General features: G+C 44.2%; 1 protein-coding gene and 1 long non-coding RNA gene across 3 annotated transcripts in view; one reads left to right on the top strand and one right to left on the bottom strand.

Moving 5' to 3' along the window:
• PAH (phenylalanine hydroxylase) overlaps positions 1-17,862 on the bottom strand; it is a 36,093-nt gene that overhangs the window by 9,168 nt on the left and 9,063 nt on the right. Inside the window, exons 3-7 of the mRNA XM_005482720.4 lie at positions 11,806-11,989; positions 6,396-6,484; positions 3,735-3,802; positions 1,174-1,370; positions 126-261 (exon numbers count right to left, since the gene is read on the bottom strand). Of these exons, the coding sequence (XP_005482777.3) occupies positions 126-261; positions 1,174-1,370; positions 3,735-3,802; positions 6,396-6,484; positions 11,806-11,989 (674 nt within the window). The remainder of the gene's footprint in view (positions 1-125; positions 262-1,173; positions 1,371-3,734; positions 3,803-6,395; positions 6,485-11,805; positions 11,990-17,862) is intronic.
• The window catches only part of LOC141728761 (uncharacterized), a 33,891-nt gene that overhangs the window by 7,094 nt on the left and 8,935 nt on the right, over positions 1-17,862 (top strand). Inside the window, exon 3 of one of the 2 annotated variants that reach the window (XR_012579924.1) lies at positions 16,032-16,125. The exons of the other annotated variant lie outside the window; for it this stretch is intronic. This is a non-coding gene — a long non-coding RNA (uncharacterized LOC141728761). The remainder of the gene's footprint in view (positions 1-16,031; positions 16,126-17,862) is intronic. 2 annotated transcript variants of the gene reach the window in all.

Genomic DNA, 17,862 nt, shown 5'->3' with positions numbered 1-17,862 from the left:
AGAGCAGTCCCTTGGCTGTTCTCCCTTAGCCCTGTTCCCAGGAGTCCCAGGCAGCTTTCCCAGCTGGTCTGAGCCTGCTGGTGGCGTGCAGCAGCCTGACACCCTCGGTGTGGCGGGGTACTCACGGCTCCGGGGTGTACATGGGCTTGGAGGCGTGGCGGATGTACTGCGTGGAATGGAACACGCGGAACGCCAGCCCCGCCAGGAAATCCCGGGAGGAGAGCAAGCCGGCCACGGGACGCAGCCGAAACCCTGTGCAGCCTGAAGGGACAGACAGACAGCACCTTAAAAACTGCTGTGTGCTTGATTTGTCCCCATCCAGACTCCTTAGAGAGAGAAAAGTTTGTTGATGGCTGTTGTTTTGTTTTTTTTCTTTAATCTCCTTGTTATAGGGGATGATTGGCTCTTGCAATTAAAGATAACTATTGTGTGAATATTAAGAAAAGCTTCAGTGCTGTATAGTTATGTTATTGTAGTTCAGATGCCCTCTGTTCTCCCCACAGTTCCCTTTCCCCCTGTATTGTTGCCATCACACAGCCTGGGCTGTCCAGGACAGGTACAAAGAAGCTGCACAGGTGTCCCTGGCATGGGGCAGTGGGGAATGGAAAAGCTTGGGGGTGCTCAGGGGGTGTGGAAAGGCAACACCTGATCCCCGATCCAGTGACAAGAAAGCATCTCCACTGATAAATGGCAAAGAAGAGCTGAGTGACAGACTTTGGGAGGGGCCAGGGCTGGCTGATGCAACCCCAGGGGTATAAAAGACTGAGCATCCCTCTTGAAGATGAACCAGCCCCATGTTATGCACACGAGCAGTTCCCAGCACTGCGATTTTTTCCTTATGTAGTCCTTTTATTGTATTCTTGTTAAGGTTTAATTAACCTTTTTAAATTTTCAAAGTGAGCAGTTGTTTCTCATATCCTTATGTTATATAGAGTTTAATTGCAAGCAATTTTCTGCCCAGGAATACCACCAGCACAGTATCTGAGCATTTGTCCCATTGTATCCCCAGAAGCATTAGAGAAAGACCTGGAACACAGGCTAAGTGACGTGCCCAAACATCTTAGGGAACCTTTGCTAAATCAGGGATTGTTTTTCCTTCTCTGGAAGCACCACCCCCACTGATAGCTGAGGCCTTTCATTTCATTTGGTTTCTTTTAGGGGCTTCAAACTTACTCTGCAAGAAATTTGAAACATCTTCAAGCTGGGGAATATTGTCCTCCCTGTAGCCACAGTACTTCTCCAGCAGTGGGAACACGTGGTTGTGTTCATAGCAAGCATGAGTTGGATACAGACTCTTCAGCTCCCTGAAGACAGTGCCCCAAGTTTGCTTTTCTTCTTCCGTATAGGTGACACGAGGAATAGGTTGGCCACTAGAAAGAAAATGGATGCCCTCAATAGTAGCCACAGAAAATGTCCTATGCCATCTACATGCTCTTTGTCCTTTCCCACTTTCCATTTTCAAAATAGTTTTGTTATTCTGCTTCATGTTGCAGCCTTACTAGGACTGGCCAGGAGCTGCTGGTGCAGGAGAGGAGCTTTTTGGGTTGATGTGCAAGTGCAAAAGGAACCTCACTTGTCCCTAGGCAGCGTTTGGAAAGGACTCTAATGACCTTGGCTGAGATAATGGCCTTTAGGCAGCTCCTTGCATTATTGTGTTAAAAATAAATCAGTGCTTATTTGCCTTTTAAAGGTGTTCTTCTAAAAATACTTGCTTGCTGTTGGTTTCAATTTGTTTTTCCTGTCTTGATATGAAGGAGCTGTTTCGCTTCTTGCTTTAGTGAAGCATTATATTGATGGTTTTTGTAAAAACATGAAACCATCAGCTCCATAAAACTGTTGCAGTGACAGAGAAATTCTAATCTGTGCTCTGTGCCATAACAGATGCAGACTCCAGCCAGTTTGACTTTTTCTAATTGTAAGGAGCAATTATGAGTTAAATCCCACCCTCAGGCCTGCACGTGCTTAGCTCATGTTGAAGCTAACAGGAGTTATCCATCACAAGCAGTGCAGTTTGGCCTCCTGTGAACAACCAATTCCTTAGCAATAATGTTAAGGCCGTAGGTGAATCCAGCAGCTTGGAAATAATCAAAGGGGTTTAAGTAACTTAATAGGTTTAACAACACTGCTGGAACAATGCTGAAGCTTTCCAAACCCCAGAGACCCATTGTTAAACCCTTGATGACACCCCACCATCTCCCACTTTCTCTTTTTTTTTCTTGAGCCTCAGGGCAGCCCCTCTGGAGAACCATCACCTTCTGTCTCTCTGTATCAGCTCTCCTTGATCTGTGGAGCTTTAAACATCATGTTGAATTATGAGGATTGCTGGGTGATTTTTGTTCCTATAGCACTCCTAAATAATCCTCAACCACCTTCCAGGTGGTTTCTTTTGACCTTCCAGGACTACTGGGGGAAGCTATGACTTTAAAACCTTTCAAATTTCAATTAAAAAAAAATTCTAGGGATCAATGGGGCCAGAAGCAAAGTAAGGCAGAGCAAGGAGGGAAGCTAAAAGCAAAGAAAAGAGAAATCAGGGAAATTGAGCATTCAACAAAAACAGTGGGTTAATCTATCATGAGAGGAGGCAAAAAAGCAAAGGCAAAGTAGGGGCAAACAGCACAAAGAAAGGACAGAACAGATGCAAAAGAAGGGATAGAGAAGAGGATTAAATTAATGCTAGGAAGAATACAAGGCAAGCCACCACTGGCCCATCTCACTGTGGCAGCTGTGTAGCACCTTCACAACTTAAGAACCCTTTCCTTTTCCGTGAAGCCTGATAACTTTGGTTGTGCCTCTCCTCCTGCCCACTTCTCTGTATCTTCTGTGGGATATCTAAGAATGGACATTAGATCTGTTCACATCTAGACACAAAAATTTTATCCAAATTTTCTACCTATAAGCTGGCTTTCTGACTTTTTTCACCTGATATTTTGTACTTTCCATAAACCAGTCCAATTTTGTCTCTCCTTTTCTGATTACATTATTAGCTCTTTGGCTCAAGGGCTATCTTGCAAAGATATTAATTTCAAATTGTAGCCCAAAATTTACAATATATGTTAATTTTACTTTGCAAACACAGTTTTTACCAGTCCCAGGAAGAATCAAGCCCAGTAGTACTGATCTATACACATGAGTGTCTCTGGAAACAGAATTTTTTCTCCTCCAGATCTGATCATTGAAAGCAATCAAATGAGCTCTAACTGAATTTATCATCTCTATTAATTTATTTTTCTTGGGAAATGAAAGCCTAAATTGCTGATTGCAGCTGGATTAGACATGATAAAAGTAGGGTAACAGACACTGGATTAGCATCAGAACCATATGTTATTCATTATTTTAATAGTGTATGCAGATCCTGCTTTAATGTTAATGATAGGCACTCCTCCCCCAGCCCTGGTTTAATGGGGAATACCAGATTTATTCAATGCTCAGGCCTTTGTAGCAGCAACAGTCTGCTGCTCAATTAGACAACAAAGCTGGGAAAGAGGGGTGTTGTGGGGAGAGAAGGAGATGATGTCTCTTCTGAACGTGTGCCTGAAACAATTTACCTTTGTTTGGCTTCGATTTGGGGATAAATGTGTGAACAGGAAGGTTTAAACACGTGGCAGAGAAAAGCCAACAGCAGGAGGATGCTTGTGGAAAAGCAGGGGTAGGCAGCAGGGTGAGCAGCCTAGGAGAGGGCAGGAAATGAGGGCAGGAGGTGAGGGCTTGGTCTGTCCCATGCAGTGGGTACTCACTGTCTGTAGTTGTAGGCGATATCCGCGAACTCCTTCCTCCGGGCCCGGTACACGGGATCTTTGAACCCCTGCAGAGAAACACTGATGCTCAGTCCATGCAAAATAATCAATGAAGGCAAAAGGTGGAGAGCCTTGCTCTCAGTGAGCACCCTCAGGCATGGCTGGTGCACCCAAGAAGTGCAGCAAGGTCGGTGGGTGTGATGGTGTTTGCAGGGGTCTTAGGATAAGGGAAGAGACGAGGATCTGACTCCATCTTTCAGAAGGCTGATTTATTATTTTATGATATATATTATATTAAAACTGTACTAAAAGAATAGAAGAAAGGATTTAATCAGAAGGCTAGCTAAGAATAGAAAAGGAAGGAATGAACAACAAAGGCTTGTGTCTCGGACAGAGTTCGAGCCAGCTGACTGTGATTGGCCATTAATTAGAAACAACCAACATGGGCCAATCACAGATCCACCTGTTGCATTCCACAGCAGCAGATAACCAATGTTTACATTTTGTTCCTGAGGTCTCTCATCTTCTCAGGAGGAAAAATCCCAAGGAAAGGATTTTTCAGAAAATATCATGGCTACAGGTGGGAAAGCTGCCTCCGTTCCGCCAGACTCCACTCAGCCAGGGCAGCGCTCCTTCCTGGAATGCAGAGCCTCTGAGCAGCCACAGTCTCTCACCACCCCTGCCCCACAAATCTTTTCTTTTTCTCATTTCCACTTCCTACAAGCTAGGGAAACGTTCCTTTACAGCAACAACAAGGTGCTCCTGGCAAGAGCAGCCCAGAATTATCAGTACTCGGATAACCACGCCCTTCTGGTTTCCCTTGAAGCTTGTTGCTGTGCCTGGCTGCCAAGCTGCTCTAGAGACAGCCAAGCTGCTCTAGAGAAGCAGAATCAAAACACATTAGAAACACATTCATTAACTCAATCGGACCTTTTAGGCAGATTTTCAGCATGAACCACACTTAAAAGTGCTCATTTTCAAACTGCTGGAGGATCAGTAGCCACTTAGCAGGCCAAATCCCCTATTTGTAGTACAAATTCAACCATTTGAAGGCAATTAATGACTACAAAGAATGTCTAATAGACCTTGTGGCTGGGAGCTTGACCTTTGCAGCTAATTAGCAATAAAACCAAGGATAAGAAATAAAACCCTTAAATCTTCATCTGGGATAACCCTTCTCCCACCCCAGTGTGCCTGCTGTTTGGACTAAAAGATCCTCAGGAGCAGGAGTGCCTTCACCACCTGGAGTGCAGAAACATCCTACCTTCCAAGCTAGGATGCCCTTCTGCAGGGCAAACAGGAACAGCTCCCTGGGCACTGCAGCATAAATGCAGTGATCCAGAGATCCATTAATGCATCTCCTAGTGGTCAATGGCACAGCTGGACTGAGGGGCCACAAAACACAGCCAAGTACAGGAGGCAGGTGAGGTGGAGTGCAAATTCATGGGCGTGACTCAAAAAGGGACAGCCAATGGCCAAAAAAATGCACTGTCCAAGGTTAACCTGTCATGGAGGTCATTGTGATTAAATTCCGTGCATCACTTTACTAAAAACAGGCTCCTTTAATTTCTCTTTTTCTGCACTCTATGGACTGACACCTATTTACTCCAGCAGCTGGCTTCCTTTTTTACGGCACAAGTGCTCACTAACTAATTCTAGGAACTGGAGGAAAGACACTTCATTGCTTTTTATATATTTTTCTTTTCTTTTTTTTTTTCTTGGTTCTTTTTTCAAATACAATCCTGGTCTATTCCCACATGACACACAAGGGGGCCATTGGCTCAGTGTACCTCCTTTCATCCTGCCTCTCATATGACCACAGTGAACATCATGAATCATTGTGCATGGTACATAACACGTCTTGAATTAAGCAATAGGTAGTGAATGACTAATCACCCCATCTCAATTAAACTAATAGCAGCAATTTTTGGTGCACTGCATGTAATTTATTTATAATCACCCTATCTCAATTAAACTAATAGCAGCAATTTCTGGTGCACTGCATGGAACTCAGTGTGTTTTGACAAATGAAAGTAAGTTGTTGTTTGCTTGGAGAGGGAATAGAGGCAGAAAATATTCTTGTATCTGAACAAAACTGAAAAACCACAAAACAATTTTTTTTTTTATCAGCTAAGTCAATGAACAAAACTTTCTGATGCTACCATTTAAACCATAAACTTTTTGAACCAAGAACATTTTCTTTTGTCACGTCTCATTCTAAAAGTACCATGTCAGATTTAGTATCCACATAACAATACACTGAGCTAAATCATGTGTGTGTAATCAAGGATGAAAAAGAGTCTTTCTTTCTCTGGGCTATGCCATGTTGCTTCTTTTTCTTGTTAGTGATACACAAAGTGAACCTGGAATCACTACATCAGAGCCTCCTGGGAAGATTAGATGTGTCCTTGTAATGGCCTTGTGCTCTGAAAACCACTACAACTTTTAAGATCTCCTGGCATTTGCTCAATTAGAGCAACCTTTGGTTTGATTTACTCCACAATCAGGGATTGGGCTGATTGTAACCCTTGAAATGTGGTAGCCTTCTTGTCCTGCACCATGTGAAATTTAGTCTACTAGATCTGTATTAAAAAAGAGCAAACTTAAATGAGAGAAACATCAGTGCCATTAACTAGAGAAATTGCTAAAAAAAATTCTTACAGGATGATCAGCATCCAATTCTGCTCCATAGCTTAGGATCTGATTGGCAAACCTGTCCAGCTCCTGGATACTTCTTGGGAACCATGGTACTGCAAAACAGAAAAGAAACAGAGACTGGTATCCTTCTTTGTTACTTGATTTTTGGCCTTCTTCTGACATTTTGATCTTTTCATTACATATATATAAAGAAACATAGGCAAGAGGCTAAATTCCTTCAATCCTTTTCCCCATAGTAGGAAACAAGAACAAACCAAGCAAGTTGTCTTGAATTTCTGATTGTTTCACACTGTTGGGAGAATACAGAACATCAAGAGCATCTGAACCTTGGTGCAGAGCTGCCTTGAAATGTTTATGATTTTCTGTATATTACTTCTAGTGTCTTGGCTTATCAAAACGCAAAAAAAATCATAATAAGTGAGAATCATCCCCTTCAAAGGAACCACAAGAAACTCCACAGCAAGGATAAAGAATTTTTGGACTGTCTGAAACACTCTTTCTAAGACCTACTTGGTGGCACCACTTGTGCTAGGATTCTGAAACAAAGAGACAAATGGCATCCTAATACCTCAGACTAGCATTATATCACTGAAGTAATTACAAAATAATGCATTAACTTGAATAATTTTCTTGGTCTGGTAACTTGTAACTCATTACAAGCTCTACCCACTGTCCCAGGCACAGCCAGCATGTGAGAAGGGACCATGGTGAGCACACAGAGTGTAATACCCTTGTGACCATCTAATTACAGGATATAAGGTGCAAGACAACAAAGAATCACAGGGATTTCCAGATGTGATATGTTGAGATAAAAAAAGAGTAAGTGAAGCTTCTCCATGGCAATTCAATACAGGGGACTGAGCAGGGGCAGCCTCTATCAGTAAAAAGTTTGCAATTCCTCTAGAGACTTTCTGGTGGAAAATGGGTGTTGCTTGCCCAGCCAGTGCTTGGCAAACAGCTGATTCCCCTCTGTGGCTCTCTGCTCAGCTGGGAGCTCTGCTGCCGGGCCATACCTCCCCATCTTCTTTTGGGGGCTGTGCCAAGTGAACCTGATCCTGGGCCAGCAGCTGCTGAATGAGTTCCCTGCAGTGCCCGGGTGATGGGGCTCACCCCAGACCTGATGGACCACCTGCAGGATAAGAGGATCTCTGTCTCCAGGACTATTCAGCTTTGTGCCGAGCCTCACAGCACGGAGGGCACTTGTAGCACACTGGGTTCCTGCGAGGCACCTGCACAGAGGCGCTGGAGCAGCAGCAGCAGCTTTACAGGGCTCGATTTGGGGCCCCAGGCAGAGAGAGAGAGCCCACAGCCCCGGATTCTGTCCCATCCCAGCCTGGCTCCGTGCTGGCAGCCTGCACATTTGTTTGCTTGAGCATCCTGGGATGCAGGGACCGGCTCAGAGGTGCCTCCCCTTCCCTGCCCGGCAGAAGCGGTATTTGGTCCTTCCCTCTCCAGGATGCTCTCGCTTCTCCCTGTCCTGAAATCCAGACCTGAGCGAGTCACTAGATGGCAGCAGCAGACCCGGGAAGGTCCCCAGATGGGTTTCTTTGCTGCTGGATGCATCGCTGGTTATCCTATTTGCTCCAGAAACATTCTCTCCCCTCGCTGCCAGAAAGTTTCCTGCACCCCCAACCCCTTCACTTAAACTAGTCACAGGGGAGAGTAGAAAAAGGTGCTTTTGATCTATAGAGAATGGTCACTATTTACACCATATTCTGCCCATTTTATGTCTGGGTTTGTCTCCTGGCTGTATCACTGAGCTTTGTGTGATGATGGGGAACTGCTCCAGTGTTTTGTGCTTCACACTCCCCACTACCAGCCTGGGGTGAGGCACACTGGTAAAGGTTTTGTGTTAGGCACTGGGGAAAAAAGGCTGTCTGGCAGCCCCACAGCAAAGGATTTGTCAGTGTTAGAGAGAAAACCACCTTTCTCAGGGATGCACCATGACCTGGAGGGTCCAAGCTGTGTGGAAAAATTGGTGGGGGATGAAGGCTGCTCTGGATTTTGGCAGTGATGTCTGTAGGGCTTTGCTGGCCTGAATCAAAAAGGTCTCACTGGGCAGGGTTTGAACCATTGCTGCCTTACTTTGCATACAGACTTATTTCATTAAATATCCTATTCTCAAGATTGCATTAGTACTTGGTGCAGACCTCATTAAAGACTCGAGGAAAAACTGACTCCAGGCTGATGTGGTGTCAGTCCTGGGTGTGGAGATGGGTGATTTGATTTTTCCCTAAACAGGAGAAGTAACTTATCTTCCTGGCACCAAGTCCTGATCCTGCCTGCCCAAACCCCAGCAGTGGCTAAACGAGAGCAGCTCTGAGCTTGCAGAGCTGGATGGACATGGCAGGCTCTGGAAGGGAGATCCCAAGGAGACAGTGCTGCTTGCACCAGCCAAAGTTAAGTTGGGTCCTGGAAAATGCTGAGCTTTCTCAGCCCTCATGGAAACAAGAATCAAAGACTCTGAGCACAGTTCTGGGGCAAACACTGCACCAAGTCCATCCAGCCCTCACATCAAGGGCCAGGGTGAAAAAAGGCTACTGGTGGGTCTTCTGCCTAGATGTGATGTGCCAGGACACTGTCCCCAGCCCTCCCAGAAACTATTCAAAAGATGAAATCAAATTAGCCCCTGGCTGAATCTATCCCACATTTTGTTTGCAGCACCCTCCTGCAGCCAGACTCGCTGTCTGTCTGTCTGCACAGCCATTAATGAGCTGCCAGGGCCAGCTCCTGCAACACTGGGCCTCTGTCAAGGTCTGAGGAGCCAACGTGGGCTGATCAGCAATAAATATTGATTTGTCTGTAAGCGAAACAGCAGCATTTAGGGGATGGTGCTGGACACCCAAGTGGTGACCAAATTACCGTGGGGTCAAACGCTGAGCAGAATGCTAATGAGCCATTTAAATGAGAGGCAGCAGAGCAGGACTTGTGCAGAATCCTCCACTTGGACCATTGTGAGGAGGGTCAAAGACAGGTCTATGCAATTTATAGCAGTTCAAGGCCCAGGTTTAGCCCTTTTTTAAACACTCCCAAATGCTCTGGCTAGCCTCAGGGTCTGGCAAACAAGGGCCCTACAGATCCCCAGCCCCCAGCTTATTTCAGAAATGCAATAAATTGTCTGCATTGCCCTAATATTCTGCAACAGAATAATATTTAATTATTTTTATTCATGGGCTCCAAGTGGACTGCAGCTACCATCTTGTTCCCAAAAAGGGCCACTAGGAGATGCACTGTGTTTTTACAACAAATCTTTCCACATACACAAAGAGCTTTTGGCTCAGCAGCTGCCAGCCCTTCCCATCTGAAGCTCCAACGCTACATTTGGATTTAGAGCACTTTGCTGGCCTGCTCTCACCTGAAATTACACTGCTGATCCAAATCTGATATTTTTAACTATTGGAATGTGTCAATTAAATGTTGCATTAAAAAAAGATACTAAAAGCAGTTAAAGCGACAAAGGAAAGCAAAGGAGGAAAGGAAAGGGGAAGGGGAAGGGAAGGAGGGGAAAGGAAAGGAGGGGAAAGGAAAGGAGGGGAAAGGAGAAAGGGGCCATTCACTTATCCCTTGCCCAATAAATCACATACACACCATGTTTAACATACATATAATATATGTATGTTAAACATACATATATTTATATGCTAATATACAGAAGGGACAAAATACAGAAATTTCCTCTGAGTGCCAACAAAGCAGTGCCCCAAAAAAGGGACAGTGTTCTTTCCAGAGGAAACAGAAAACTAAGGTTTTTCTTTCTCAAATCATGAGCAGGAGCAAAATGAATCCTTTGCAGGGAAGAAATGACAGCATCCTAGGCTACAGCAAAAGAATCAGTCCCGTGGGATCCCAGATTGCCTCTGGAAGAAAACCTTCCCAGCCTTTACCTGCCCACTGAGACAAGTGTGGCAACATCCCCATAAACCATCTGTCTGAGACTGTGCTCCCTGGAGGCACAGCGCCCTTGTCCTGTGATTTGGGAATAAGATTTCACACAGGCACATCTGTGGACTGTGACCAGATTTGCCAGGAGGATTCATTTGAAAGACAAGCTGGCCCAAGAGGCACCACAAGGCCTGTTATTTGTTAGTGCCATCCCTGATAAAGGACAGCATCTCACCACACTTCCTACAGCTTGGGCTGCTCCCATCTCTTTCTGCCCTTGCAGTGCCTCTGCCCAGGATTTGCCACCCACAGTTCATCCCCTAAGCAGGGCTCATTTGACCTTTCAAAATATGGCCCTTGGAGGATTTCAGTTTGACTGGATCCTTATGGCTCATGAGAGGAGTTGAAATTGAAAAAAAAAAAAAAAAAACATGAGAAAGGGCAAGAAGAAATATCAATCTTCCCCTCTCTCCTCAGCAATAAATTGTTCCTGTTTTATAATATTTCTGAATTGCTGAAACTAACAAACACAAGTTATCCTCTCAGACAGAAGAGGATCAAGTCCCTTTTTGAAGCTGACAGGATAATCTAGCTCAAAAACTCCTTTGATCAACACAGGAACATGCAGTGAAATCCTAATCCTACAGCTGACCACAGGAGTTTTGACTTCTGTGAGGTCAGAATTTCACATGCAAGACTTTCCTGGATGATATTTAGAGCTGTATCTCGGTCTGACTCTGGCATATGTTTATAGACAACTTGATTATTTCATAAACTTCTTTATTACCTTCTTCATAGTAACTAGAAAAAAGAATTTTAAACCCTGGTAGGTCCTGTAGCTTTCTTCTGGAAATAATAAAGCCCCCAAAAGTGAACCTCTTCGATCTGACATGATCATAAATCACCTAATCAACCTTTTGTCCCTTTGTCTATGAATGAAGAAAACTGACTCCAAAGAGAATCTGCCTTCTCCTTTTTCATCTTCAAATGTAATGTCATGGGTAGGACACAAAGGAAATGGTAAAAGGATTACCAGTACTGATCTCAAGAAGGTATTAATTCCTTTCATGTTGTTCCTAGGAAGGAAGAGGAAGATCCAGGCCTAAAGTATTTAAAGTCTGAAATCCTATTAAAATCACATCTGTTATCTGAATAGGCATTTTAGTCTGTCTCAGACTATCTGCTAGGCAGCCACCACTGCACCAAGCAGCCTCAACTCCAGCAAATCTTTGAGAATTAGGAGCAGGAAAAACTCAAAAAAATCTTTCCTTATTTCCCTCCAAAGGCAGAACTGCAATTCCCTGGAATTTCTTACAGTAAGGGAGAGTTAGTCCTGTTCCTACCAAAGTGGGTGGCAGAGCCTCCCTAGTTTCACAGGAGACTTAGAATCATGGCAAAAATTTACACTGAGAGAAAATCTCCAAATGAAAAAGTTAACAGTACAGGAAAAATAGAGACAGGAAAAATAAGTAATTTCAGTATATGACATAAATAGTCCATGTCAGTGTTAACCTTGTCAGCATATTCTTACCAGTGTCCTTCTTCTTTGTTCGTGAGAGCTCATGGACTGTTGCTCCAATGTCAGTTCTCAAGGACTTGATGATCTTGTCCAGTGCTGGGACATTCTTGCCTTCCAAGTTAATGAAGAATTCATACTCATCTTTGTTGAGACGGGAAGGTCGGGATTCAATGTGGGTCAAGTTTATTCCTTTTTCCTGTGAGAAAGAGAAATTTTGGTCCCACAGTTTTTGGGGGAAGGAATATGACATAAAGACTGGATAAATATATGTGTCAGTCAGCAAACCATATTGTACCATCCAAATAACTCAAAAGCAGCCACTGGACTCGAGGACTTTCACAACAGAGAGAGAAGCAGAAAGGAAGAATGAGAAATATGTGGGATTCACCCTTGTACAGAGCTCCAGCACGAGGATTGGGCACAACTGAAGGCTTAGAGAAAGGTGGAAGCAGGATACTGTCACAGACATCTTTTCATGAAAAATCCTTTCTTTAGGATTTTTCTTCCTGAGAAGCTGAGAGGCCTCAGGAACAAAATGTAAACAATGATTATCTGCTGCTGTGGAAGGCAACGGGTACATCTGTGGTTGGTCTCATGTGGATGTTTGTAATTAATGGCCAATCACAGCCCAGTTGGCTTAGAGCCACAGAGCCCGCGCCACAAACCTTTGTTGTCATTCCTTCCTTGCTATTCTTAGCTAACCTTCTGATGAAACCTTTTCTTCTATTCTTTTAGTATAGTTTTAATGCAATATATATCATAAAATAATAAATCAGCCTTCTGAAACATGGAGTCGGATCCTCGTCTCTTCCCTCATCCAAGAACCCCTGTGAACACCGTCACAGGATTCAAGCTGTAAATAGGTTTTTTATTGCAAATGGCAACTGCAGTCCCTCAAGCACATAATGAGAGCTGGTCTGTGTTGACAGAGACATTTCCCCAACACCAACACAGGAAGAAGGCATTCCACCTGTGGAGTGCCCTCTCACGGGAAACTGAATGCTGTCCTGATGAGCATCCTGAGAGAAGATTGGATGAGCAGGCAGCTGGGCACGCTGTGAGATCAGCTTCTGCCAAACCTCTGCTCAGTCACCTGCAAAGCCACCTGCACAGCTCCCAGGGCTGTGAGCAGCTGTTGGGCAAAGATCCAAAGGGAAGCATGGATCTGCACTAAAAAAAAGGCAGCCCAGGTTTGTGCAAATAAAAAGATGGGTGTTTTAAATCACAGGATCACAGAGGTGGTGAGGCTGAATGGGACTTCTGGAGATCAGCAAGTACAATAATCTGCTCAGGTTGCCTAAGCATTGCCCAGGGCTATGTCCAGTCAGGTTTGGAGACTCGTCAATTTCTCTGGGCAACTGCCTCCAAGTCTAGTCACCCTCACAGAGAAGGATTATTTTCTTTAGCACAGAAAATCAGGTTATGTCTCACCAAATATCTTTGCTGACCATCAGCAGTGTCTCTTAGCTCTGAAGAAAGAGATCACTGGCAGCTGTAGCATTGATGACTATAGCCAGTGGAACCTGACCTCAGACATGCTGCCACGTTGATGTGTAAGCAACAAGTAGCTAAAAATCCTACTTTTCCAACAAAAAGCAAACAAAAATTCCAGGAAAAAAATGTTTAGAAAAAAAGACCCCAGAAAGTCAAAAAGAAAAGTCCAGGAACATCTATCCCTGTTAACTGAACTCAAATGTCTTCCTGAGCACTATAACTTGAATATGAAAATACTGCTTTCTTTCCTTTTTTTTTTTTTGTTTTTGAGAAAATCTTTTAAACAGGCTTCCATAGACTCTGATTCTGCCCCCTAACCATCTTATCAAGCTCACAGTGATGCTGCAGACACAGCATATCATGGCCAGGTCTGGGCTTCTGTCCCCTGGGAGGAATATACAAATCCCTGGAGGAAATCTGGGACTGAAGATCACAGAATCATTACCCTAAGAAAAGTCTGAGGTGATGACATGTGGTGATCAGTATTCCTAGAGAAATTTTGGTTTTTATTTCAAGCTGAAGAAGCCTCCAAACTACACGGGGTGAAGTGCTGGCCCTGCTGGTGTCAATGTCAAACCCCCTGCTACAGTGGGGTCAGGATTTCATCCACAAAGTAATGCTGTTAGGATCTACTTTTGACCTACAAGGAAGAAAAAGGAAAGATTTTTTAACTGTACATCCCTCTTTCTGAGCCTCTTTAGGGTTTTCTTTGCTCCTCTCAGTGCTTGCATAGTGCAGGAGGGCATCTGGCCATCAGCAGAAAAGGCCTGAATTACTCCTCCACAAAAGGCAGTTTATTCCTTGGTAGGAAACATATATATCACTGCTCTGTTCCCTGAGCATTGCACACTACAGATGAACTCAAATTGTTTGGCTAGATACCAATACAATAAGTTGAAAAGGTCAAAAGCTCATTCACCAACTGCTGCTCTCAAGAGATGCCGTCCTCACAGGGCTGTCTGCCCAGGGAGAGAATGGCCAGCACTGTCCCTGGCCCTGGGGACAGTTTGTTTTAGGCCTCCAAAGCCCTGCTTCCCACACAGACTGCCCATTGTCCTGTCCCTGTGGTGAGGCACTGGGAGCCCCTGACAGAGAGCAGGCACAGGGAGCTGCTGTGCTTTTGCTGTGTCTCACATCCTCATCCTAAAAGTTTTCTTCTTTATGCCTACTCTGGATCTACACTTTTAGCTTAAAACCATCACCCCGTGTGCCATCACAAACAGCCTTGCAGAAAAACTCTGTCCCCATCTGTCACAGACATCTTTTATGAAAAATCCTTTCCTTAGGATTTTTCCTCCTGAGAAGCTGAGAGGCCTCAGAAACAAAATGTAAGCAATGATTATCTGCTGCTGTGGAATGCAACAGGTGCATCTGTGATTGGCCCATGTTGCTTGTTTCTAATTAAAGGCCAATCACACTCAGCTGGCTCAGACAGAGTCCAAGCCACAAGCCTTTGTTATCATTCCTTCCTATTCTATTCTTGGCTAGCCTTCTGATGAAATCCTTTCTTCTATTCTTTTAGTATAGTTTTAATATAATATATATCATAAAATAATAAATCAGCCTTCAGAAACATGGAGTCAAGATTCTCATCTCTTCCCTCATCCTGAGACCCCTGTGAACATGGTCACACCCATTTTTCTTTCTTACAGGGCCCCTCTGAGTACTGGAGGGCTACAATAAGATCACCCCAGCACCTTCTCTTTTCTGGGCTGAAGGCTCCTCAAACTGCATCTCTCTGTTTTTTGATCAGGTGACTCTTCTGCTGTACCAGCTCTACAGTCAGGCTCAGTGAGCAGCTGGACAGACAGCAATGCTCCCAAAATAAACAGAATTATGCAAAGATTGGGAATGAAGAAATAAGCTGCAGGGTGGGCATGAGACACACTTAAGGTAGCAGGAGTATCAATACTCTTCAAATATCACAACCTAAGACTGTGAGAAAAAGAGGGAAAAAAAGAAGATGGAGGAAGGAGCCCATGGGGAGAGTTACCTCCTTTCTTACACCTGAGAGAAGCAGAACCTTCCCACAGAGTGTCAAGTTTCTTTGCTGTTTGTTTGAGGGGTATCTGCCACTCAGCAACGTCGAGAGCCAGCCTGTTACCTCTTTCTGCCGAGGTTTCTGGACCTCACAACAGAGGCACTGAAGGGAGAACCCTCCTGGTGGCTGTTTATAGAGCAAGAATCCAGCAGCATATGTCCAACTCCCTGAATTGGCACTCCTGGAGAAGTGTGTTCTCATGTGCTGTGCCTCGCTACTAAGCCCTTGATTTCAAAATATTTACAGTGGGTCTGTTACTAGAATTGCTTTATAAATCTCAATTTCATTCTAGTCCAACTACTCCATCTAGTGTTTAATCCTCATAGTTTCACATTGTTCAGAAATTTTTGTATCCTTGATGTTGCCAAATCTTGCTATTGCATCGAAGTTCTCCCAATAGATTATGTTTTCTCTAGAGCTCCAACTTCTGGAGACAGATAGTTGCCTGAAAAAGAAGAATGGGTGCTTCTTTTTTTTGTTTGTTTAGTTGTACATTTTAAGCAGTTTTCAATCTCTGCTTTTTAGTAGAGATTGACATACTGACAACGTATGCCTTCAAAAGTCAGCTAATAAAAGTTATTCCAGTTTTATGAGCTTTGTTGATGGAACCTAACACCTTTGGAAGATCTCAACTGTCACATGTTTGTGGCTGGGTTCCCATCTGACCTATTAACATGGATCTCTTCTGCCTTTCCTATTTTAGAGCCCAGATGAGTCCATGGAGTGAGATCAGATGTGTCTTTGCTGAGTTCACCCCACCATTCCCTGCAGCTGCAAGGAACTTGGAGAGCACCTTGGTACTTCTCCCCTTCTCTTCAGATTTTTGACCCAGGGGAGAGGTTGAGTCCCTCCCCTATAGACCCATCCTGTCATAAAACCATGTGCCTGCTGTATTTTTTTCCCTTAAACTTTTCTTAAAACCCCCACTCTGAGGGGTGGAAAAACTCATCTTTCATGATTTTAATATCCAAGTCAATGGTACCTCTAGCACTGCCCATTAGAGACGGAAGTCTCAAGATACATTTTCAGAGCTCAAAGATGAAGAATGAGGTTGAAATGGGTTAGAATTACTTCTAACAGAGTTTGAAGGGGTAGAAACACAAATATCAATTTAAAACAGAGGCAATGGTGGATGCAGGGAGGAAATTGCGCATGTCCCTCCCTGCCTTACCTCTCAGTGCTGGATCCCAGTCTTGGCTCCCTCTCAGAGTCTGTGAAGCAGCTCCAGCCCCTTGCCCAGGTTATTCCAGATTTTCCATCCTAACTGAGCACCACCTATGCTGCCCCACACCAGCAGGAGAAAACCAGACTGGAGCTGCACTACACCAGCAGTCCTGCTGAGGTCACTACCAAGAGAATTTAGTCCCACCCTCTGTTTAATGGCCTGGCCACTAGAAAAGGAAAGTTGTGTGTTCATAGCTACACAGGGAAGCTTTCAGTAGGGATGGATCCTTTCTGAAAATGTTATGGGTTACTGCTTCCCATGATACTCACACATTCTTCTGTTCACTAATTACTAAATGCTCCTTATGTATGCTTCTAAAACTAAGTACAGCTGTGAAATCCAGCTGCAGCTTGTTTTCATGACTGTTGCCATTAATGAAGTTTGGCTTCATCAGGAGACCCCCCATTGTTACCAGATGAAGAACTTTCAACAACGCTATGGTGGCACTAATAAACACTAAGTGAGAATTTGGGTAAAAATCTCCCAAAAGAAGGATTTTACTTGCACTTTCTGGTACCAAAAAAAAAAAAAAAAAAAAGAGATGAGATGTTCTTTTAACCCTTGCCATGGTATAGTCCAGGGTTTCCTGAAGGAAGACACTTTCAGAGGCACAAGTATAAGCTCAGTGCTTAATTTTCATAGATCAGAGGACTTAGGAAGTTACGGTAATGGTTTCAGCCACGGATTCCCAAAGCAAAAGCAAAGGCAGCCATCTGATTCAGATCTACTATCCAAGGGTCTGCTTCTCAGCTGGAGACAGAGAGAATCTTCTTCACAAATGTTAGGGTTTTCTTCCCAACTCATGGAGGAAAAGTGTCTCAGACCAACAAAGAGTGCAAGAGGGCAGCTGGCCCTGGAGCGATCCCTGGTGTCCATCACTCTGCTCCAACCCTGAAATTTGTCACAAGGCTTGCAACAGAATCTGGCTGCAAAACACGTGGAGCAGGAAAACCAAAAATGTGACACTGTGCGGCATTGCACAAGCACCTGTGAAGAGAGCACTCCTCTCTTTAAACCCTTGGTGATTAATTAGATCCACAAGTCCTGCTCTTGTGGCCACAGGAAAAGGAGGGATAAGACCAAGGATGTGTGTGCAAACCCAGGGCACAGGGAATATTTCTCTGTCTGCTCTGGGGTGCCCTGATCCCCAGGGGAGCACTGGCTTTGACCCTCATTCACGGAGAAAGTTCCCTAGACTTCAAGACAGACTGGAATCCACAAAGGTGTGCAATAGATCATAGAGAGTAGTGTAGGTGCATCACTTGGTGAGAAATTTAGGTTTTGGGATTTTTAGTATCTTGTGGATGGA

This window comes from Zonotrichia albicollis, chromosome 4 (assembly GCF_047830755.1).
Source record: "Zonotrichia albicollis isolate bZonAlb1 chromosome 4, bZonAlb1.hap1, whole genome shotgun sequence".
NCBI lineage: Eukaryota > Metazoa > Chordata > Aves > Passeriformes > Passerellidae > Zonotrichia > Zonotrichia albicollis.
The sequence above is the reverse complement of the archived record's forward strand: the minus strand, read 5'-3'. Positions and strand labels throughout refer to the sequence as shown.